This window comes from Poecilia latipinna, unplaced genomic scaffold, assembly GCF_001443285.1.
Source record: "Poecilia latipinna isolate Pla-1442-1.1 unplaced genomic scaffold, P_latipinna-1.0 Scaffold1454, whole genome shotgun sequence".
In the NCBI taxonomy this organism is placed as follows: Eukaryota; Metazoa; Chordata; class Actinopteri; order Cyprinodontiformes; family Poeciliidae; genus Poecilia; species Poecilia latipinna.
Window position 1 is genome coordinate 60,132 of NW_015114070.1, and position 24,045 is coordinate 84,176.

Here is a 24,045-nt window from a genome sequence, read left to right on the forward strand (position 1 = left end):
AAGATTAATAGAAAAAGGTAAACGGCTGTTAATGTCATATTTTTTACTGAATCAAACAGGAAGTGCTTTTAATTTGAAAAGAGAGCAAGTTGTCATAGTTTATTTCATTCTGAGCTCTTTTTGGAGGCTTAAATGTGAGTCTAAACTTTCACACCAACCATTGTTGTATTGAAGAATGTCGTTTGGTTGCATTCACACAGTTCGTCCTCTTAAATCCCCCCAAGCTAAATGCTAACGCTACAGACGGCCATTGTCTTCGATTTCACGGGTCGTCTAACTGCATTGATGTTAGAAAGTCCAAAAAATGTGACTCTCCCATGAGACGCTGAGTGAAATCTTCTGAGATGCAATTGTTTTACTACTAGACTGTAAACAAAGCCACCATTTGAGAAACTATTACAACTGCAGCTAATGGTTATTTTAGTAAACTGATTATTCTGAGTTGTTTGTCCTGTGTGTCTCTGTGTTGCCCTGCGACAGACTGGCGACCGGTCCCAGGTGACCCCGCCTCTCGCCCGGAACGATAGCTGGTACAGAGAATGAATGAATGGATGGATGGATGAATGGATGGATGGATGGATGATTATTTTGATGATTAATCAGACAGAAAAAATTCTGCAAATTTTTCATTTAACCATTTAAGCGTCTTTTTTTACAAAACTAGAAATGCATAAAAAATGCAACCAAATAATAACAGCAGGCAGTTATAATGGGTTCCTCGCCCGACCCAGCAGGCCCCGCTTGTTGCCCCTCCCCCGCCACGCGAACCTCCACACGCGCTTCCTGTCAGCCATTTTTTGGGATGTTTTCCACTGAATGAATGTGCTTATTTAGGTCAGACTTTATATTATTTTAGGTTTTTCATACATCTTCAAACTGGTGCTTACTCACCTCACTCTCGTCTCTCATGCCGTCTATGAGCTGCATCACCGCAGTGAAGTGGCGGCAGCGGAGGGAATGATCAACGGCATGGAAAGGAAGCGGTTTGTGCTGCCAGTGTCTCCATTCCCACAAAGACAGCTCTCTGCATGATGGTTTGTCCCTGGAACTCTCCTCCTTTTTCACAAAAACAGAAATTATATTCAGGTTTTTTTATCTCAATTTTCACATTTTTTGGATACATTCAGAAAGAAATGCTATCTGTAAAATTAGCACCGAGTTCAGAGATGCACCAGTCCTCTTATCTCTTCCAGTGCCGATACTGACAAAAATTCTTCATCGGTATCGGTGACGATGTGGCTGATCCATAAAGGCAGATCTATTCAGTCTAATTCTATGCTTTGTGCTTGAGCAACATCAAGCTTTATATATTTTAAATTCCTAATTGTACTTCCTGAACCATTTGAAAGAAGGTTTGTTGCAGTTTATGTTTCACGTTTCACCAAGGTGTTTAAGCTACTGGTTTTGTCTGTTTCAGTTTCTTTATTATTTATCCTACATTGACTAATACTCCCAATTACACTGACTGAACCAATTAAAGTTGGTTTTATATGTCTGACCAAGCTTGTAAAGATATTGGTGTGTTTAAGTGAGCTGTACTGGTGTAGTCATCAAATAAATGTGTAATTCAGTACTTTTATGTCTGTTGCATCATCAGGTTTAGTATCGGATCAGTACTAAACCTCAGATATCCGTATCGGTATTGGAAGTGAAACAAGTGGATCAGTGCATCCCTAGATGAGATGTTGGAAGACTAGAGGAAAAGGATGAAACCTGAGGTGTTGAGTCACTGGGAATGGACATGAAGTGGGACGGCTTCAGAGTTGGATGAGCCTCATGTTCTTCCAGCCTCATGGTGGACGACCACAGAGAATATTCTGTTCTGCTCAGAAACCCGTCTGAAGTAGAACTCTCCTGTCGTACTGCACACATACAAATTCCAGGAAGTCGCATTCAAACGAGCGTCTGAGACGTTCAGGGTGGAGCTTCCTGCCATTGAGACACTCACTCAGGTTTTGAGGGTGGATGAGTGAAGCCCGTCCCTCAGCGTGGGACCTTCGACCTCTGACGGACCTCCTGCTGCTCTCTTTGTGGTCAAACTGGCCTGAGGTGATGTGCATTTTATGCAGCTGGGGGTTCACGCCCTCAGGCAGCATGCGGGGGCTGCTGGGATACATGCGGAACCCGTTTCTGTTGCCGGTGATGGACTTGTACACGCTGCGCTTGTTGCTTTGACTCTGATTGTAGGTCTGTGGAAAACAACAACTGTCAACTTGCAAACCTAAATGAAGTTGGCCTCCCAACATTTTTCAAATTTAACAAAATTGGTGTCCGATGTTTGTGCAGAAATGTTTTTTGTTTGTGTTGCTTTTGTTCTGAAGATATCAATAAATGTTTCCAGGCGTCATCACAGGTCAACTGGCCAACCCACCTCCTTCAAATCAGACAAATATGGTGTTGGTGGAGCAAAGATTTTTGTTAGTGCTGCTTTTGTTTTGAAGATATTTATATAAGTTCAAAGGTCAACCAGCTACCCCAAATTTGCAAAATAAAAAAAAAATTGGTCTGAATCAACTCTGCAACTTTTGTGCTATGTTTGTGCAGCAAAACATTTTGTTGGTGCTGCTTTTGTTTTGAAAATATTACTGAAAGTTCAATGGTCAAATGGTCAACCAGCTCCCCCAACTTATGACCTTTCATGACCTCTGAAAATGGTATGAATAGATGATAGCGGCACAAACAGAAATATTGCTGCACAAACGTTTTGGACCAATTTTGTTTGACTCAGGTAAAGTGGGGGGATGGCTGTCCTTTGGATTTTTAAACTTTCATTAATTTCTTCAAAACAAAAGCAGGACAAACAAAAGAATTTGCTGCACAAACGTAACACAACATCGGACACCAATTTTGTTAGATCTTAATAGAGTTGGGAGGTTAACTTCCCTCAGGTCGGTAAAGGTGCCGATCACAGACGGAGGCCCACCCTCTCCTCCCGCCCCTCTGTCAGGATGACGACGATTCGTCCCTGTCGTTTACGGCCGGTACGCCCCATTCGCTGCACCAGGCGGATGGGATTCTTCTGAGCGTCGAAGCACACGATGAGGTCCACCTCACCGATGTCCAGCCCTTCTTCCCCCACACAGGTAGAAACCAGAGTGTTAAAGCCCCCCTGCCGGAACCTGTGGACCACCTGTAACATAATTCACCAGGGATTTAATGTCCTGTCTCTTAGGGACAGACAATAAATCAATAACAATATATATCGCAACACAGACATGATCAATATCAATGGATGACAAAGCTGATAGAAAATTAAATATAGAATATTCACTAAACTCAATTCCACCCGCTCAATTTCTTACAACCAGGTAAATAAGTAAGTTCAACTAACTCACTCACTCACTCTTTGGTTATCTAGCAACAACCCTGATGAGTAACATGCGAAGGAGCAGCTTAAGGTTTCGGCTCAAAACTGCTTAAAAATAAACAACTGCATGAAGTGAAAACTGTCGATAAAACAGGAAAGGTTATACCAGCATTTAACCCAGTTTTTGTGGCATCCATGTATAATTTTGACTGGTATTAACAAGAGAAAATCCACCCCTGATTAAATCTTCTGCACAAAGACTGATAAAATAATTGGCGATAAAACATTACTGTCGACACTTTGTCTCCTAATGCTGTACAGAGAAAACCAGGTTTGACCTCCAGTTGCTCCTTTTGGGTGAAGCCTTTGACGCCCTTCCCAGCAGAGGCTTGGCCCATAAAGGTCATGACCCTTATCAGTGGAGCATGTCGGTTTAGCATGCTAGCGATCTCCTGGACGCTTTCCCGAAAAGAGGAGAAGATCATCACACGTGTGCTTACTCCGTCTGCACCAGAAACAAGAAAATGGGACAGAAAATGCTGAATAAACCTGAACTTCTTCAGATTTATTCAGCATTTAATGTGCATGGTAGTAGGGCTGTGTAATAATATCGATTTTGCGATATATATCGATATTTTCTTTGCTAGAAAAAAATATCGATATTCATCCGCAAGTATCGTAACATCCAACTGTCACCTTGCTCACTCACTGCTTGGTTTGCAGGGAGAGTGATTAGGTCATCAGGCTTAGAGTGATTCCTTCAGATGTTAAGTGTCAAGGTTAAAAAAGGTATCAAACTATTCAGAGCAGGGTGCTTGTAATCCATGTAAGCTACAGTTTGTACTGTTTCAATTAAAAGAAACATGTTTTCTCACCACTTCTTTGATTCATTTTGTCCAGCTGTCGACTTTAAGTCTGTGTCCATGTCCAACCAGAGCCAGGTTGGTGTTTTAATCAGTTTTCAGTTAAATTAATTCAATCCAACCAACTCTATAACAGTCACAAAATGTCACCAAAATCACTCTGTGCCTCTAAAATCTTTCAGAAAATCGCAAAGGTGTATTGAATTGTATCGTTTGCTGAATATCGCAATATATATCATATCGTGAGCAGAATGTCATGTATCGTATCGTGAGATTATTGTATCACTACAGCCCTACATGGTAGTGGAATAAACATGTCTAAGCTCAAAGAATCATTCAGTTTATGAGTCAGGGCTTCGTAGTTCTATATAAAGGAGGTTACCATTTGTCTCTGCTGAGCTCTGAGCCCACGCGTTAAAGTGCTGCAACACCACCTCCTCCAGTTTTTCCAGTTTGGGATGGCTGTAAATGAATGGACCTGGAAGAAGTCGTAAGAGATGAAAAACTGGTCAAAAATAGAAACCAGGTATTATTTATTTTTCTTCCAGAATGGAGGAAAGAACAGCAAATGTCTTAGGCAAGTTTATTTGTGTAGCACAACTCAGCAATAATTTCTGGAAAATGCACAATGTTTCCAAACTAATGACATAAAAATTGATCTAAAAAATATTAATGTTGCATTTAGTATTATTCTGTGGTGTCTATTCAATGTGATTCCATTAAAAAAAACAGCATTTGTTATTATGTATATATTTTAAAAAACATAAGTTGGTTCTTTATCATTTTAGCCAAAGCATTTCTTGAATGAGCTTAAATTATTTTACCAAAACCAAAAACTGAACAGTTTGAACGGAAGTTTGTTATGAAAAGTGCCATGCTTAAAAAGTTTAACCTCCGAGTTTGAGTGTAATGAGTGACCCATGTACCGTCTGGTGGCGTCAGGAACATCGTCTCCATCTCCTGGTACAGAACCATAAACGTCGGAGTCCTCTGTAATTCATTCTTAGCTCTGGACATTTCTGAGCAAAACAAAGCAGAACACAGACTCACGTTACACACAAACCAACAAAATCAAGCTGAAGTGTGGAAAAATGCTCCTAGCATGACATAAGAAAAAGGAACAGACCTCTGGATCCGTCCATGATTCCCTGGATGTAGAAGAAAAGCGACCGGAGGCCCATCTGGGTCAGCAGCTCGTAGCCGTGGTACAGGCTGATGCAAAGGGCAAAGTCGCCCTCCAGCACTCCCTGGTGAGAACCCTGAAGGAGCAACACGCCATGAATCAGCCAGGAAAAACCCAGACCAGCTGGAGGATAATAATACGCCATATTATCATCAAATGCATTAGCAAAAACATATCAAAAATATATTCTGTGGAATCCAACAGTTTGACAAATCTAGTGAAGAACCTCATGTAAAAGGCAACATTTTAAAAAAATATACTTGTTAGGAATTAGTGTTTTTTGCAGTGCAGTATTTGAAAACCATGCATTATTTTCTGGTCTGTAAGGTGACAAACTGTGGAAAATACAGGAACACTTTTCTTTTCTGTTTCTTTTGAGCAGTGAGAATCATACGGATGATGCAGATGACCAGTTATAAGTTAGCAGAACTTGAAAACAGAGGTTTCTAAGAGTGCATGCCTTGACGTGCGGCGGCGGGTTCTTGCGGAACTGATCCCTGGCGAGAATGAGCTGGTACTTGCTGAGCGTCCGCAGGTCCTTGTGGCCCATCACTCGGCTCTGAACCAAACGGGACATGAACTTTTCCAGAACCTAGCAGGACGCAGGGAGAAAAAAACTATAATTTAGCGATACTTCCTGTAAAGAGAGGAAATAAATCAGCCCAACAGCAGCAGCATGTCCACGCAGAACAGGTTTGACACAATCGTTACCACTATTGCCACAAAGCAGACCCACTGACAGGTTTTATTCTTGATAAAAAAATAAAAGATGTTGAATTCTTTTTTCCTTTTGCTTGTCCTCGTTTCCAGCTAATGGGAAAGCATCCATCCAATTTCACAAAGGCTTTTTATCCTCACAACTGCAGATAATGACAGACGGGGTCATTACGACTTCAATTCCGTCTGGGTGAAATTTCTGCTCTACAAATTGAACAGAACAAACAAAAAGAATGAAAGAAGTAGGTTATTCACCGAATTTATGTGTACAACAAATAATAAATCCAGCTTTGTAACACGTGAAAGGCAATTTGACTTGCTTTGTGGCCGTTACAGCATCACAATATACAAGAGAAGAAAACAAGCAGGAAGAATCCGTCAAATTTAAACCGTCCATTAAGCAGAGCCCAATTATTCCTGCTCTTATCAAACATTTCTCTTGAAATGTAAACTCTTCCTTACATCTGCCCCACTTTCCTGAGCAATGGGTTGAATAATCTGAGCTACAGATTGAATGATAACCTGAAAACCTGCTGACATTTCAGAAAACACCAACAGCCAGTCCAGTGCATTTAATCAAACAAACACAGAGAGAACCGACCATCTGGTTGGATCTGAGCTTCATAACAACACTCAACATCAGCTGTGCTTTAAGAATTACCTAAAGGACGACTAGAAAGAATAGGAGCACAAAATAATAAAAAAAATCTAATTTTTTACATCCTCAACTCCAGTTTTTGAGTTGCAATAAAATGTAATTGTCAAATATCATTAAACAGACAAAATTATTAAGCTGTTTCATGTTATAAATGAAAATAAATGAATTACAGACGCAACTTTAGGGTAATGCAACCAGACGGAGATGAATTAAACTGAATAATTTGACACAGAGAAGACAACAAAACTTTCCTCTGACAGAGGCGAGTTTCATGTCAAGTTTTCCATAAATGATCTCTGAACATTTCCACGTTTTTTCTTTTATTGCAAAAATAAAGAATAAGTGAAAAGAAATTATAAATCTGATAATGTAAATAAATGCCACACGTGTAATGTTTTTATTAACTGAAATAGTAAATGCATCATTTTCCTTCCACTTCACAAATTTGCACTTCCTTCAAAAACTTCCTGAAGTTTGCTGTTGACAAAATGTGAAAAAATTCATGGAAACTTTTGCAAGGCCTTGTAAATATCTCCAGAATCACGCCTGTCTATTTAATGCCTCTTCAGCCATTATAGATGAATATATTATTCACTCTTGTCGCACCTAATTTGAAATTTTACTCAGAATTTATTTATTTTTTGTAAACTTTTGATTTAATAAAACTAAGCAGCAAACCATAGGTGGGGCTACTGCTGCAAGTTCAGGTGAGATATTGACAGACAGGAAATCCAGGTTTTAGAAATGAGTTTCTTGGCTCCAAACCACAGAAAGTGGTTTCTGCCTGGTGAAGGTGTGAAAGGAATGTCTACACAAAAGAAAATTCAAACCTCTGTTTTTGTTTTGAAATCCCACATCAATTAAATTCAGTGAGTAAGACAAATGTTTGAAGGCGACTTATTATGCTCTCCTGAACAGGCTAGAAAAGTTCTATACAAAACACGTCCATTACAGATTTTTGCACAAAAATCATTCTCAGATAATGAGATTTTAGTCTGGACAATTCTGCCTGTTTTGAACTGTTTTAGGGCTGCCTGTCACTTTAAATCTAGTAAAACCAGCTGACTGAACGTGCTGGAGCTCCGCTTGGGCTGCTAGGTAACGGACGGGCTTTGCTGGGGTTGCTAGGTAACGGACAGGCTTTGCTGGGGTTGCTAGGTGAGAGGTTTTTGAATCAGGTCGTTTTTGAGATGCTAAAAAACATTAACTTATTGCCAAGAAACTGCGTGGGGTGTATTTGGAAGCTGTAAAGACCTAAATGGAAGTACAAAAACATGCAAAATATAAATTTTGCATAATATGTCGTATTATTTTGGTTATTAAGTCTTTGTACAGAAATTAAGGATCTATATAATAAAAAAACCCAGCAAAAATATAAAACAACCCTTTTTGTTTTAACGTACAAATATAACCTTTGGAAATATAAAATTAAGTTTTCAAATAACTTAATTTGTTAAAACATCACTATTTGAAACAACCTGACAGAAAAAGGATTTATCATTTTTGTTGAATCATGACTAAACCACGATTAACTACATTTTTTTGGAAAACAGTTCAGAGCCACAAAGATTAAAGAAATTGTGATAAAGTGTTTGGAAAAATTTGTATTTATTATGATTTATGTCTGTTTTTTAGTGATCTTCAATCATTTTGGAAGCAGGTTAGAGTAACTAAAATATGTTTTGTTCTGGAAATCAGTTCATATTATTGTCTCAGAATAATAGTGTGAAGCTAAGGGCACATTGACGTGGTATATTTTATAATTTAATAAAAATAATTATGCTAATTTCTCTAGCTACATTTAAATTTCTCTTCCCAATAATGTTTGGAATTTCAAATGAGCACAGATTTAAATTTATCCAGTAATTTAAGCCCAAATGGTGACTTATTTCCACATTCCCAGCAGAAAACGGCCTCTGTGCTTTCCACAGTCGACTGACAGACAGGTGGAGCTCAGTGTGGAAATGCGTACACAACGGTCAAGCCCAGATTATGAGATTACACAGAACCAGATTACCGAGGTCAACATTTTTGCCTGGACTGGTTGGAACAACAGGGAAAGTTGAGAAGAGAAAACTGCAAGTTGTTTTATACTTTAAATAAATATTTTGGCTAATTTCTTAAGTGTTGGTCTTATTTTTTTTCCCTTCAACTGCTGTAAATACTTTATGTTAAAGTCAAAGAAAGAGAGTTTGATTCTATCAATGTGGCATATTAACAAGAAGTTTTTATGAGTAGTGAAATTAATTTATTTATAAGATTAAGTGCTTAAGAGCAAAAATCGCTCAAGCACAGCGTTACCAGCTATTAACATCAAACAGACCACTTTCCTTAAGAAGATGTCCAGTCTGAGCATGCTCAGTGTGAACTTGCTGCTGCCTGGCTAAAAGGCACGGAGGAAAGAGTGAAAAAGCTTCGGCTAAAATTAACACAGCCTGACCTGAGCTGACATGCATCTCGACACCAGGATGGACTGAATGCAAAGGCCAATTAGGTTTGTTGGAAATTCCAACACTGATCTAATTAATGGTGTTGTTGCTGAGCACTGCCAGTCAGTAGGCTGAAAGAAAGCTATTCTTGTCAACAAACTGATAAAACATTGATAAATAGTTGTCTCTGCATTCGATAAGTACTTCTTAAAGTTAAATAATTTGAACATATTTTCACATAGATGTAAATTGATGGTATATAAATAATAAAAACTGATTTGAATTAATTTATACATATAGTTTTTCTATCTATGTGGCTAACTAGAGTGTTGAGGGCCACATAAAAAGCTGTGGCGGACCGGATTTGGCCCCCGTGCCTTAGGTTTGACATATGTGAACCAAGTAGGATCAACTTATCAGAGCATAAATGTAAAAATAAATCACAAAAAAATAAAAAGCTGATACTAACCACAGATACAATATCGATAGAAGTCAAGCTGATCAAATTAATTATTTTTTAGAAAGAATTTCTAAAATAAATTAGAGATAATCAACTTTTAATGTGTATTAATCTGTTCAGATCGATGAGAAAAGTGAAAAGTGTGTGATAAGAACTCCAGCTGACCTTAGCAGGTGTTTATTCTTTATTTTTCTTATATATTTTTTTTTACATGCAAATAAAGGAAGAGAGAAAAAGTAAGAGTATATATTCACTGTATTAATGCAATGCAATTTATGTAAATATTGTTTCAGTAAAGCAGTGGACTCAGGAGAAAAGTGAACAGGTATAATAATCTGTGTTTTTAATTCTTTGCTTTTTATATACTCTCTCTTTTTTTTACTGGAGAATAAAGGAAGAGACCAGAAATAAGGATAAAAATAAAAAAGAAACCATTAAAAGAGAAAGCTTATATAAACACACTTACAATAAAAATAGAAATCAAAGCTTGCATTTCTTTAAAAAATAGACTTAAAATATATATGTATTTAAAAATTTAACATATTTATGAATTGGATGATAATATCACTGCAAATATGGGCAGAGATGATAATTTATGAGCTGTTTTAATTAAATTGTTGTTATACAAACTTTTAATGTAAATACTGTTGCTGCAAAGCAGTGAGGGCCCCATCTGTGCTGATTGTAGTAGACGGGGCCATGCAGTGAGCCTGAGAGGTTCCACCTCCTTGTGGAGGATTGTTAGCGTGCATATCAGTCTCAGTGTGGACTCACACAGACACTCCCCTTCCCAGAACATAGTGGATTATATAATGTCCTCCTCACTACGTGCATGTTGAAGGGTACAACATGGTGGTTAGCTGTTGCAGCGGCGATACAGATCAGAGAAAATCCTGTTTAGGCTGTCCCCTAGTGCTCATTCTCAGCTTTGTTTATAATAGTCCTCTGTTTTTCAAACATATTTTATCTTAAAATAAGTAAACATACTCTTCAATTCAATGCAAATTAACTTCTTTATGGTCACAAATACCTCCAAAAGAGTCATGAAATGATTAGAGGATTTAAAAAACACAAATAATATCACATAATGTTTCTTTCTACATATAAATATGTGGTTTAAGGGTGAAACAGAAAAGATCCTTGTGTGTGAAGTACTGGATGTACTCAGACGGACACAGGAGTCAGAGGTGCTAAGACCTCGGACAGCTCGGAGGGGCGGGGACTGTGGAGCCTGCAGCGTCACGTGACCCGCGGCCCGCCCTCATAAACATCACAGACGCCTCAGCTCCGGAGCGTCACGCTCCTCTGCACGGGAGACCGTGGCGGCTGCTCGGCTCGCTGTGGTTTTTAGGGATTTCTTTTAAAGTGTCAGCAGCTGAGGAACATGTTTCATTCACGTCGGATGTAAACAAGTGATTGTAAATATGGCTGAGAGCGTCGGGTGTAGTTTAGGAGCGCCTAATTTGTTGACTAGAAAGTACTGGTTGTTCTAATCTGGACGACGCGAACACGAAGTAAAAAGAAAAACAACAGTTACTTCGACAAAAAAAAAAAAGATTCGGCTTGTTTTAGCTGTCATTCGAGGTCTGTTTCTCTCGGTAGACGGTTAATACTCCTGATATGGACCGAGGAGGCTGTCAGATGAGCGGCGGCGGAGGAGGAGGAGGCGGCGGCGGCGGCGCCATCGACCAACACGGGATGATCACCCTGGAGGACCTGGAGTCCTTCTCCGAGGACCAGCTGTCAGATTCGGGCAACGGCAGCTTGGAAGAGGAGGGAGAAACTATGGAGGCAGAGGACGGTTCAGACCGACTGCTACATTACTGGCAGGAAGTGGCGAGAGGCCACCAAGTCGAAGTTTCTGCAGGTAAAAATCCACAAAAACTACGGCTTACACAGCTTACTCTCACTAATAAATGCTTTAAAGTGGCCTCACCTCTCCAGGACCCTTTACTTTTTAAGTATAAACTTTACTTTGGGTGTCTGATAAGTCAAAAAGGTCAGGATGAACTTTAGAAAACAAACGGTCTCAGGTCTTTCCACAGCGCAGAGTGACCTAGTTTCCTGACAAACCAGTTCCAGACAGGACAGTCCCAGCGCTTCAGATGTGTCTCAGCTACATAGTGCTAACTACTGAATGCAATAATTACACTTAGGATTATGACAATTAAACGGTCTTCTTCACGCAAAGGGTTGGCGTGGCTAAAAATAGACATTTGTAGAAAAGTTTCCCAAAGTTTTGAGTCACAAATCAACAAAGTTAACAAGAAATTGTAATGGAAAATTACTACTTATGCTATAAATGTTACAATAAACCAGGCTTGGGTTGAAATTCTCACAATGTAGCAGCATGGTATTTACACACAAACATAAAGAAATATGTATTTTTGTATAAAATTGTGAAAATTATTTTGTTTTTAGTGTGTAGCAATAGGTATGGGAGGGCAGGGCAGGGTGGAGGACACTTCTATCTCTGTCATTAAGAGACAGAAGTTTCAAAATGTTGCTATTTTGAAACCGTAACTTTGCTTGAAAACATTGAGTTGAAGAAAATTTTTATTTATTTCAAACAATTCTGCTCACCTACTGTTAATTAAACAATTAAAACTTGCAGTGCAATTAAACATAATAAAGCTCTACACTAAATGTAAACTAAATTGTTCTAGTCTGGTAAATAAAGTAAACGCAGGCAGCACTGAGTGATATATCTTCAAACTTGATTTCTTTTTGTAAGGGAACAAACTAAAAAAGTATAACATAATGGTATAAAGTTATATTTAACTAGAAAAGAATACAAATAAGCAATATTAACTGACTTGGTAGCATAATCAACCTACAGAATCATGCATATCTTCCTTTTCCCTGATTTAAACTTGTGGGATTAAGTTGTAAACAAAAAAATGACTGAAATTACTTTTTAATTTTTAGTTTAATGTATTCACTTTTCTAGATGTCCACAAACACAAGAGGTAAACAAATTACAGTGTGATGCAGTTGGAGATTTCAAACAGCTGTTATCCCAAAAGTATTTAATTTTCCATCCTGTCAAATGTATACCTAAACTTTTCTAAATTAATGTTTTGTTTAGTGATTTATGAGACAGACTTTTGCCTTGTGAAGCCAAGAAATAACAATAGTCTTAAACTGCTAATCACTGATTAGACATGCAGAATAAAACAATGTACCTATTGAGACTTGCTAAACTTTAACATTTTAATTCCTGCTTTAATTATAAAACGCTGTTTTTAAAACAAAAGTTTGCTTTGTGTACGTCAAATAAAATTAAGCCTTTGCAGTTTGGCTTAGTTTTGGACTGTAAGTGAATGTTTAGGGGATACAGACGAAATGTTTCTGAGACTCCAACCTACATTTAAATGGGAGTTTTATATTTCTTGTTTACCATTGTCTCACTTTTCAAATGCAGACATTGTGAGAGGCATATTTTCAAGTAAAACAAGAATTTTCCCAGAATGTTTGTAGCAGATTCATTGGTTGTAAAAAGAAGGAATTGGCACCATTTTAGTTTTTCCACCATAACAAAAATATGTCTTACCTCTGTTGGGGCAGTAGCACAGATGGTTGTAAAAAAGTTTGTGTCTGTCAGTTTATTTTTCTCAAAGTAGCTTCTTGTATTTGTGAACTCAAGGCCGGAATCATGATAAAATTAAGGTCACTAATATTGAGGGCTAAACCACTGACTTTTTCCATGTATGTAATTAGTAATTAACATTTTTAATATTTTTAATTTTCATCTGGCAATAATAGCTATTTCAACTGACCATTTATTCAGCAATTATCTATTGGAAAAACAATCATCCAACTCTAGGATCAGCTTTTACATGCATGTTTCCTCTCATAACTAAAGTTGTAATTCAACAACTTCTCTGATAAATTTGTGGGTGCAGTTCCGAGTTTTTTGGGTAACTTCCTGTTTACTGGTTCAGCTTACAGCTGCTTTGTAGCAACAGAAATTCAGAAAGAGGATGCTGCCTTCAAAAGGCAGTTAGTTTTTTGGTGTTTTTTTTTTAAAGAAGAGTTAGATCTCCCTGAAAAACGAACATTTATAGATGTTTGATTTCAGATTTCAAAGCAAGCTCCTATAGAGAAAAAATCTCTCCACTTGATGCATTTATTTTACCAACTTTTGGCTGCTGTTAAACATTTACAGATTCTAAAATCAGAGTTATATGTCACACTTTCCATCTTTAGCCACCAGCATGTCCAACACAGTAAGGCAACCCACAGAAGTAGAACATTAAAAAATCAAACAGCTGATTTCAGATGTATTCATAAGCCTTAGCTTTGGTCAGTTGGCACAATTTAAGCCTTGTACAAGTAGCCAGGTCTTTATAAACAAATATATTTCTGTGATATTGTGTAAAAAGTAACATTTTACACACAGGATCGGTTTCAGGAAAGTTTTCATCCACATAAAACAGCACAAATCCAACCTGAGTGTTGTTTTTTTAAACATGCAAACCTGAGTCAGCCAATCAGATCGCATCAAAACAACAATGACTTCCTGTCAAGAACTAAACGTGTAGTTCAACCCATACTTTTAAATATGAAGTTAAAAACATAAGACGATATCGATTGAGAATCATGTGAAAGGAAGTATATTAAACCGAGTTTTTGTGTGGATAAAAGGCCAAAGTGCATAAAAATGTATTTGTTGTATTAATCTGTGTGAACTGGGCCTGAAGCTTTAGACAAACCACAAACATGGCGCCCACTCCTGCTCTATTAACCTGTCTGTAAATGCAGTTAGTGAGGCCACTGGGTCCCAGTAGAAGTGTCGGGATCAAAATTCTCCCTTAACCCTCAGACCTTCATCATCAACCGAGACCAAAACCACTGGCAGGGATTTTCTAACTGAGAGGATCAGTGTTTTAAAAACTGATGACAGAGTTAGCACTGTCCAAATAAACGTTAAAACGGAGCCAGTAGTTTCCTAAGAGAATGAGTTCTGATACTGTGTTGCACTGATATGACCACAGTGCTCCAAACAAAACAAAACAAATCGATTTCTCCAGCTATGCAAAGTAATTTAAATTTAATTCACAACAAACTATTGCACCCCAGCAGCTCTTAGCATTCACTGACATGCAATTAGCTGCAAAAATATAAAATCTTTCCAAATATTTAGTCTGGTTTTTAGCATGAATATCTTAATACACAAATAAAACAAACCTAACTCATAAGTAACTTTTCAACAAGATGAAAATGCACTTATTTCATTGGCAAATTATTTAACTTATGACATTTTGCCCATCTTATGAGTGAAATAATCTGACAATAAAACCAGTCAATATTAAGGAATTATTTACTCAAAACAAGCTCCTTTTTCTTGCTTAAAAGTTACTTGTAAGTTGGTTTCATCTTATTTTAAGTGCACAAAGATATTTGCACCAGAAACTAATCCAAAAATACTTGGTAAGATTTTGTGTTTTTGCAGTGTGGCGACTGCAGTTAAAAATCTAGTGCTGCTCTAATGGCCACTGATCCGTTTCTGAAACAAAACATGCCAGTGGCAGTGAAGGTATCTCGCCTTTTTGTTTTTCTTAGATCAGCTGGGAGGAGGAAGCTGATGAGAGTGAATGAGAAGAAGAATGGGGCCAAGAAAATCTGTTACAGGCTGCAAAATACTTGACTACGGCTGAGGTTTACCTTCCCTAAATATACAACTACAGATTGAAGCATGGCCTAGTCAAAGTCCAGACCGACATTCAACTTTAGAATCTGAGGTGAAACCTGAATGTTAACATTTACTCCATAAGACTTTTTAGGAAGGAAGCTGAATGAGAAAACACACTTTTAGTAAAAAGTTGAAATCCTTTATATATATTCTTTCACTTCACGTTTATCATGTAAAGCCAAAGCCTGTCGTAATAACTAATAAACCAATAAATCAATTAACTGCATAAAAAAGTCAAATGAGCTCAATTTCCTTTTGCATGATTTACTGTTTTTCTCTTAAAAGCTGAATGACGAAGTCTTCAGTCTGGTGCTTTGGTCTCAGCACAGTTTGAAACTTATAGAAACTCCAAAATTAATTTTGTTGTTTTGTTTATTTTGCATATGTCAGGTCCAGTGATAAATGTTAATTAGAATTTAAAGTTTATTATAAACTGGATGGAAAAATGTGGAAAAGTACAAGCAGTACGAATACTTAATCAGATAAAACAATATTTTAAAATGGACACACATCAGTTCTCAGTTGATGGCTCTCTACAGCAGCTTAGTTGGCTGTCGAATCATTGATCCTCTAAACACGACGGGCCACTTTGACCCAGTTGCCCTTCACTGCATTGACCGACAAAACCCGATTAAACTACGACGGCAAGTTTGAACTCCTGTGGCTGAATTCAAGTTGGTTCAGTTAGAATCGGACGCTGACTTGTGCTGCTAACGCCGGTGTGTTCCTGTTCCTGGCATTGGGCCGGGTCGGCTCTAACGAACGTTACTCCCAGCAGCGTCCTGGCATACGCTCCGCCCTACTGGCAGAACCTCACTCAAAACGCAAACACTGCCAGCCAAGAAGCTGCAGGGGGCGAAGGCATTGCACACAGATTACAAACAGGAGGACCACATGTGCTGCGCTGAACGCAAAAAATAAAAAACTGAGTTGGTTCATGGATTAAACTGAATTTAATTGACCAGGTTTGAATGGTTTATATAGGCCTTAAAATTGATCAATGTCTGTTTTGTCTGCTCAACAGATATGGCAGAACCAATTCAGCAACTAAGTAGCGACAACCAAGGACGTAGTCAAAGAGAGCACATCCCATTCACCCTCCTACTGCGAAAAGAGAAGGTATCCATCTTTTTTAATCTTCTTTAATTACGTAACCCAGTCTTTTTATGCTGTTATTCTAGTAACTATATCGGTGACCTGGTTTGAAGTACCCAAGCGTAATAGGAACAGGACCTAGAAAATTAGAGTTCAATCTTTGTAGACGTTTGAGGATTTTACATGCAAGTACCAGGGCCGGCCCAAGCCTTTTTGGGGCCCAGGGCCCCCCCATACCAACATGTCAACACCAGATGCTTTATTGTTCCTGAGCTACTATAAAGCTAATATCATTAGCATACTATTTTTGTTGTTGTGGCCATTGATTTTAACATTACAAAAGTAACAAACTAAACAATTAATTATTTTGATTTTAAAATTAAGTGTACCATATTATTTTAACTATTTGAACATAATATCAGCAGACAAACACTGAATTTATAGTAAAAAAGTTAAGTTTGAAATCTTTTTACCCCAAATGTGGCACCGTAACTTTAAAAATAGAAATAATTTTTCCATGTGTAATAGCATTTAGTTTGAATTATTCTGTTATTAAAAAATGATCATGCTATCTTTTTTCTCATCATTTATCGTGATAAATAAATTTATTGTTGTCATAATAAATTCCAATTACTGATGGAATTCTAAACTGCACTTTGTTCAACGAGAGTATCAATAAATTTGATATGATAAAATGCAGTTACTGTGTGCAGTTTAGTGATGCAAATCCCATGTGACTGGAGTCGTAAAACAAGTGTATTACAAATGGGAATGTTTTTCCAGAGGAGTATTTTTGTTTGTTGGACTGAAAAGAGAAGTAATATTGTCACTTTTATCATTACCAAAAACCACAAAATATATTGATAAAACTTTAACCTATTTACATGCAACTCAATGTAGCTATTAAAGTAATAATGGAAAGAAAATATGAATTTTACTGGAATTGTAGTTTAAGCCTAATAAAGCAAATATTTTAAATGTTAATTTATTTTATGACCTATTCATAACATGCACACACTTACAGTCAGGACATAAAAATGCTCTGCCCCAGTCATGTGCGGACATTTTGAGTCACCCAAGCTCTTTAAACTCCTTAGGGAAGTGTATAAATAAAAAAGGGCTAATTGGTTTAACTTGAATTAATTAGTTCATTAGAACTTGGATGGAGACTCCGGTTGAACAAAGGCCAAGCGTGGCAAACTATTCTTGGAGCATTTTTAAAACTGTCGTAATGTGACAGCAACAAATCCTGGGTTAGTCAAACAGCCAATTAGTTTCAAGACAAAGTGAATTTTAAGTGAACTAAAATGAAACGATACACAGATGCATCCCAATAACTTAGAATAACATTAAAAAGTTTGGCATTTCTGAAATTAAAAGCTTTTATTTCTATTAATTTTACTCTATGTATTAAAAAACTAATTGAATAGGAGACTTTTTAAAATAAATAAATGTAATAAAATCACAGATGCAGACTTCTACTTTGCAAATGTCCAGCCCACAATTGATGGTACACTCAAAGTGTATCCAAGTATTTTAATGGGAAGTTGAGTGGAAGGAAAAAGATTGGTCCTTAGAACAAAGTCACAGATAAATCTAGAAAATAGGTGTACTTGAATGAAAATTCAAGTACACCTATTGAATTGTGTATAGAGATAGCATCAAGAGCACTTGAGTAAATGATCAGAAGTAAACTTTTGAAAATATTTCTCACTGTGTGAATCTGAGTTTAATTTTTTTATGATATTCTAATTTACTGAGATGCAGCTGAACATTAAGGCAGTAACCAAATGCACATAAATTCCCAGAGTAAAGAACTATATCAATAATAACAAAACTTAAAAATGTTGACATTTCTCGCATGTTATGTTTAATTTTATCTGTAAAATGTTTGCTTGGATCTTATTTACATTTCTGCCATTTCCTTCTCAGTGTGGGGAGCAGCTCTATGAGAAACGGCACTATGAAAAGGGCCACTGGGCTTGCATAACTATGCGTGAGGACACATACGAACAGAGCATCTGCTACGGTTTCATGAGAATAATGAGATACATCTGTCAGCAGAACTCCTTAGGTGAGTCCAAAAGCAACGCTGCATCTGACTTGGAAAGGATTTTCCATTATTTATTGTGATGCACAAGATGACAGATATGACAGTATTTAACTTTATAATGACCCATCAGAATGGATCATGGAAATAAAAGTGTCCTGTTCCAATGTCTGTCTGATTTAGGAGACTACCTTGGAATGACGTTGCCCATCGTGACAATAGTGCGGACAGATGAGAACCACTCCGTGATCTCCCAGGATGTGACTGTGGCGTACTACCTTCCTATTGAGCATCAGGCCCAGCCGCCACAGCCGTATGATGGCGAGATTGTCATCGAAGTCTGGCCAGCCGCTACCGTCTACACAAGGTTAGTAGAGAATAGGAGCTGCGGGTTTCAGCAAGCCAAATTTAAGATCTTTTTAAGGTCACCTACAATTAAATTTAAGGCTGAAAAACTATATGCAGGGGATGCATATGGTTAAAAGTATGCAACAGAAGTGAACAATTGGCAAAAACAAACAATAAATTTGTGCTTAAGGTTTGCAACAATTGCTTGCCCTCCTCCAGCTAACCAACCAATGACATTATGCATGTGAAATTGTTAGCTCGTACACGTAGCTGTGCTATCAACGCGACACAAGAAAACTGAAAAATGTTAAACTTTCGTCACCATACCATGCTGTGCGTTGGGTTTCTCCCCGAGTGGCGGTAATTTTTGTCTGTCGCTCCATGGTAATAATTTGGGTTTTCTATGTTCTTGCTAGCTAATATATTCTTGCTAGCTGGTAAGCTGACTAGAAGCTAGAATAGCTTGCTATCTTGATATTACTAGAATGGCTATTGTTGCAGTAGCTACTGCTAACTAAGCTAGTTACCAATATATTGGTTGCTAGAATATAATTTAGCTTGCTAGCCAGACTAGCAGGTAATATTCTAAATTTGCAGCTACTGGTAACTAGCAATAAATAAGTTCTTGCTAGTTACCGGTAGTCTAAACCACCTGTAAACACAGAATGCCGTGAAGATGTTGACACATGACTCAAACTTTTGTAGGGCTGCAACTAATAATTTTTTTAGTGATCGATTAATCTAGGAATTCTTCTGACAATCGATTAATCTGATAAAAATTAGATCAAATATTGTGTTTTTTTTATTTAACCACTTAATCTTATTTTAAACAATATTATTATTTAAGGTCAACTTATGTTATTTTATTAAATTTAAGACCCTCTTAAGGCCTTAATTTCCAATACACGAATGTAAGACTTTTTAAAAATGTCCAGACAGCCTGAGAATAAAAATAAAACCCTGAGACGTTTTCTTCATCCTTCCACCAGGGGGTTTACTGGTCCCACCAACGAAGTGACCATCATCAACCAGATCAACACCATGGCGGAGCTGCTGGACTCCCCTGGCGTGTGCGTCAACAACTCGTTCATCGTGGCCGGCTACACCAACCCGGCTCACAGCAACCGTGAGAATGAAATCTGGTTCCTGGAGCGACGCTGACCAGACAGAACCATCCTACCTATGACCCTCAAGCCTCATGAACTCTTGACACTGCCCCAACTAGCTCAGCTACAGTCTCAGGTTCCAGACCGTTTCAAGTCACCATCCTTCCCCTGAAACAACCACCAGCCTAGCATACTACAAAACCGATAGGTTTTGAGTTTAAAACTACAAAAGAGAGAAAAAATCATTCCCTTTCCTTCGTTTTAGATCGATCTTTATTTCACCTGATTTTAACCACTGCCATACACCCATTAACACGAACCAATGCTAAACGAAGCAGTTTGTTCTCCTTCTAGCTGGATATAATAAACCTTTCCTCACAGCGCCCCCTTTGGTAAAGTGTGATAGTTTCATCTGTTAGCGCTTTGTGATCCACTGAGGTTAGGTCAGTCAATCTACGGGAAGCAGCTCCCAGTGGTCGCACAGTTTGTTGCGTAGCCATAATAACGTTCATTCATGTTGAGGACAGCGCTGTTCCTCTGGAATAAAATAAAACACATCTTACAGGTGAACGGGATGCTAAACACACTGCATACTTTCCCTCAGCAGTGAGTGCAATATTTCCTAGATGACTTAAAAGCAACAAGTTGGTTTCTGTAGGCTGGGGAGTGTGAAGCAAGCTCAAGGCCCTGATCAGATCAGATCCAGGAGACTTTATCCGGACCGAAGCCAGTGGCCTAAGCTGTATTTAAGCTAAGCACAGAAAGAAGGTGAAGTGTTTGTAAATGAATGTAGAGCTCCAGGGCATCACACTTCAACAAACCAAATGCCAACAGATCTGCTAAATGACAATCAAAACCAGCACCGGATTCTGTACAGTGTGTTTCAGCTAGTGATCCAAGATTAAGGCATTCCTCCGGCTCCAAGACTTGTTTACACACAAACTCAAGTATTTCTAAGTACCTGTTGTCTATTTCTGCTGGCCACTCTGTGTCGGTGTTAGAGTTCGCTAGTGCATCGCAAACACTGCTGCTGCTAAATAGATGATTAAGCCACAAAAATCCTGAGTATATTTGCTGTAATTAGAAAAGCTGATTTTAATGTTTTTAAGCTGACGATGTTTCTGATGTTCTGTCTCCATTAAAGAAAGCGTTTGTTTCTGCAGGGTGTCGAAATCAAACTGGATGTAGACCTGATAAATGATCACTGTGTGATGGTTTTTCTCCAGAATGGAGCTGTTTATAGCTGCGTTTCCATTAACCACATGCAGGGTTTCCCCTAGAAAATCTATGCTGATTTGCATATTGGAAACATACCAGTTTTGGGAAAAAAATTTTTGGTGCTAGAATGATGTGGTATTTTGGCCAAATCGAAATTGGTTTATTTCACAAAACTGCAATGGAAATATATTTTTTTGCATCACACAAGTTATAACCGGATGTCGCTACTGGCGCAGACTATGAAGAGGAAGATGACAGGAAGAAGCTAGTGGATGATGGTGCGAAAAGATTTTATTTCCATTTCTTATTTAATAGAATCACTGCAATTGCAAAATTGTGTTTTTTCAACATTAGTGGAAACGCAGCTGTTGAAATTCTGCTGAAAACTGTTTTAATTTCTGAAAAAGAAAGATTAAGGACTAAGTTTGCTCGTTTAATGACACGTAGGGCTGTACGATATTAGAAAACCATGACAGTGAGGTATTATTGTGGAATATTTCAGTGACGCTACCCTCTTTAATCACAACTCACCCTGAGCTTCAACTCTGAAAGCTGCTGTGTATTAAATGGAGGCATTAAAGACATAATGTTCATCCAACTGGCAAAACACATTATTGGCCAGCAGAGTTTAAGCGCCTGTTGTAGTCTGTCCTGCAATTTAATACAATGTACAGTTCTAATAAAATGCATCAAAAGTTGTACAAAAATGACATTTTGTGTTAGTGTGAAGTTGAGACTGTAGAGCAACTACATCCAAAGAATTCATTTAAATCAAATGACAGTAGCATTAATGTGCATAAAAGCCATTGAATATGCAGATTTTTCCCCCCTTTGAGGGTTTAGTTATTGCTCTGTTTTCATGCTTCTTTTTTCTTTAGTGTTTTGCAACGGGGTGATAATATGTACTGTGAAAGTTCAAATGCAACAAATGAGTGCTACTGTGTTCTGTTTGTTCAATAAAATGTGCTGGTGTCCCGTCTTTTGACATGTGCAATCTTAGCACCTGACCAGTACCTCTGTACGACGCAGCTTTACTCCAGGATTTAGTCGTAGTGTTAAACATAAACAGTTTATGAATTTAAATAAGGAGTTTAACTACGAACCGCATGCACAAACTGCATATAACGCTGATTAACACAGGAAAGACAAAATGGGTGTGTGTGAGATTTCTATCAAACCAACAAGCTGCTTTGTTTTTATTAGAGCAAATACAGAAAACAATCAAACCCTGCTTCAAAATGTAACATCAAATATCAAGATGGTTGGCAAAAAAGCTCTCAACATCTCCAAGAAAAGACTGAGGCAATTTTTTTTCTACTTTGCAACCCTTCAGACTCAAACAAAAGGAAATGTGAATGATACACAAGTAATAAGCAGTCGCTGAGGCTTACCAAGGGATAATTTTACCTAAAGCACTGTGATACATGAGGAGTAGGATCAAAATATTCTCCAATAATCAAGGATCAAACTGGTTATAAATTATGTTATTCCACTACAACTGGGCATCAAACCATGGAGGCAAAGAGATGAAACCATTAAAACTTTTGGTTTATGTCCAGGAAACCCCAGATCTTGATCCATTTAGAACATGGTGATGCTTTGCATAATAAAGTATTTCTCCATAAAAACTCCATTTAATGCTTATTGCTGACCTTCAACATCCCATAGAAACATCTTACAAAAGATTTGACAAACCTTAAGCAGGAAAGTTTGTGGATAAACAAAACTATAGTGAAAGAGAGGCCGTTAAAATGTTTACAGCGTTTTAAAACATTGCTCTCAACCTTAAAATAAATAAAACATTACTTCTGAGCTACTACATGTTCACTCACAAAAAACTCCCTCTGTCTCAAAAACAACTTGGAAAGAAGAGAAGCAGTCAAGATGAACACTGGGGATTAAAATCAGCCGATAACTGTCGCTGGAAAAATTCAAAACAAGCACCTGCCTGCATGACTGGCTCATTTTTCTGATTTTCTCAGCAGTTGTTTAATTCTGTTTGCTTGGCTGCAGTAATGCTCACTGGACGCCAAACTGCAGAGGACGGAAGCTGGTCGACCAGCGGCTGATTGTAATTAAAGACAACAAACTAGAAAAATTAAATAACTTAAAGTTCAGTTATGTCTAAGCTTTAAATTGCAGACGCCATGTTTCAGAAAACCCCGTCTCGCTGCACATTTACAAAAACACACGCAGACACTGAGGCGAGACGAAAGGAGCAGCAGCAGGTCGGCTTCTTTAATAACCCGAAACGCAGTCTGGCAGCACTAAAGCTTGACCACAGAGTCAAACAGGAGGACGCTTTCAAGAAAAATCAATCCTTTTGATCTTAGCTGACCCAGAAAGAACCACACAGCCTGGAGAGAGCCATGTGATGCCGAGGTTTTACCACAAATTCAAGACAAAAAAATAATAGAAATAACCAGAAGGTGGCAGCAAAACACCTAAAACGGATCTACAGTGCATTACACAGCATCACAAATCAAACCTCAAGTTATTTAGCCTGCAGTCTTCACAGACAACCACACAAACTACCTATAAAATAAATATATTCTCATGGGAATCTGACCTTTCTAAGATCACATTTTTTATGTTTTTTTTTTTTTTTTTACTTTAAATTTGCTATCAAATATTTCACCAGCAAAAAAGGTCAGAAGGAAAAATTAATTTGTAAAATTTTACCTGCAAAAATCTCTACTGCAGGAAATTTGCCTACAAAAATTTGGATGCAAATGCATTGATCCAGTCAGCATAAGATCAAGTCAAGCAGGTTTTAGTCAATGAAATTACGCTCAATTGATCACAAGTGAAACAGTTAGAGCAGCTAAATGATGATGTCACGTCACCAAAAAGCGTAATTTGAATGGTGAAAAGTCGCTCAACTCCACTTGGTCTTGATTAATTTGGTCACCAAAA

At 37.8% G+C, this 24,045-nt stretch overlaps 2 protein-coding genes across 6 annotated transcripts in view; one reads left to right on the forward strand and one right to left on the reverse strand.

Moving 5' to 3' along the window:
* The window catches only part of fancm (FA complementation group M), a 47,832-nt gene that overhangs the window by 19,202 nt on the left and 4,585 nt on the right, over positions 1-24,045 (reverse strand). For all 4 annotated transcript variants that reach the window (XM_015057315.1, XM_015057313.1, XM_015057312.1 and 1 more), the window contains exons 5-13: positions 5,814-5,945; positions 5,297-5,429; positions 5,097-5,189; positions 4,553-4,648; positions 3,646-3,812; positions 2,924-3,130; positions 1,949-2,189; positions 1,714-1,862; positions 892-1,056 (exon numbers count right to left, since the gene is read on the reverse strand). In XM_015057315.1, the coding sequence (XP_014912801.1) occupies positions 892-1,056; positions 1,714-1,862; positions 1,949-2,189; positions 2,924-3,130; positions 3,646-3,812; positions 4,553-4,648; positions 5,097-5,189; positions 5,297-5,429; positions 5,814-5,945 (1,383 nt within the window). The remainder of the gene's footprint in view (positions 1-891; positions 1,057-1,713; positions 1,863-1,948; positions 2,190-2,923; positions 3,131-3,645; positions 3,813-4,552; positions 4,649-5,096; positions 5,190-5,296; positions 5,430-5,813; positions 5,946-24,045) is intronic.
* soul3 (heme-binding protein soul3) lies at positions 10,886-22,108 on the forward strand. Of its 2 annotated transcripts, XM_015057326.1 has the most exons (6): positions 10,886-11,131; positions 11,217-11,484; positions 16,337-16,431; positions 18,340-18,481; positions 18,641-18,824; positions 19,795-22,108. In XM_015057326.1, the coding sequence occupies exons 2-6, from the start codon at positions 11,238-11,240 to the stop codon at positions 19,964-19,966; spliced, it is 840 nt and encodes a 279-aa protein (XP_014912812.1). In that variant the 5' UTR covers positions 10,886-11,131; positions 11,217-11,237; the 3' UTR covers positions 19,967-22,108. The 2 variants fall into 2 exon arrangements, with proteins under 2 accessions (XP_014912812.1, XP_014912811.1); XM_015057325.1 differs by having other exon boundaries at positions 10,887-11,484.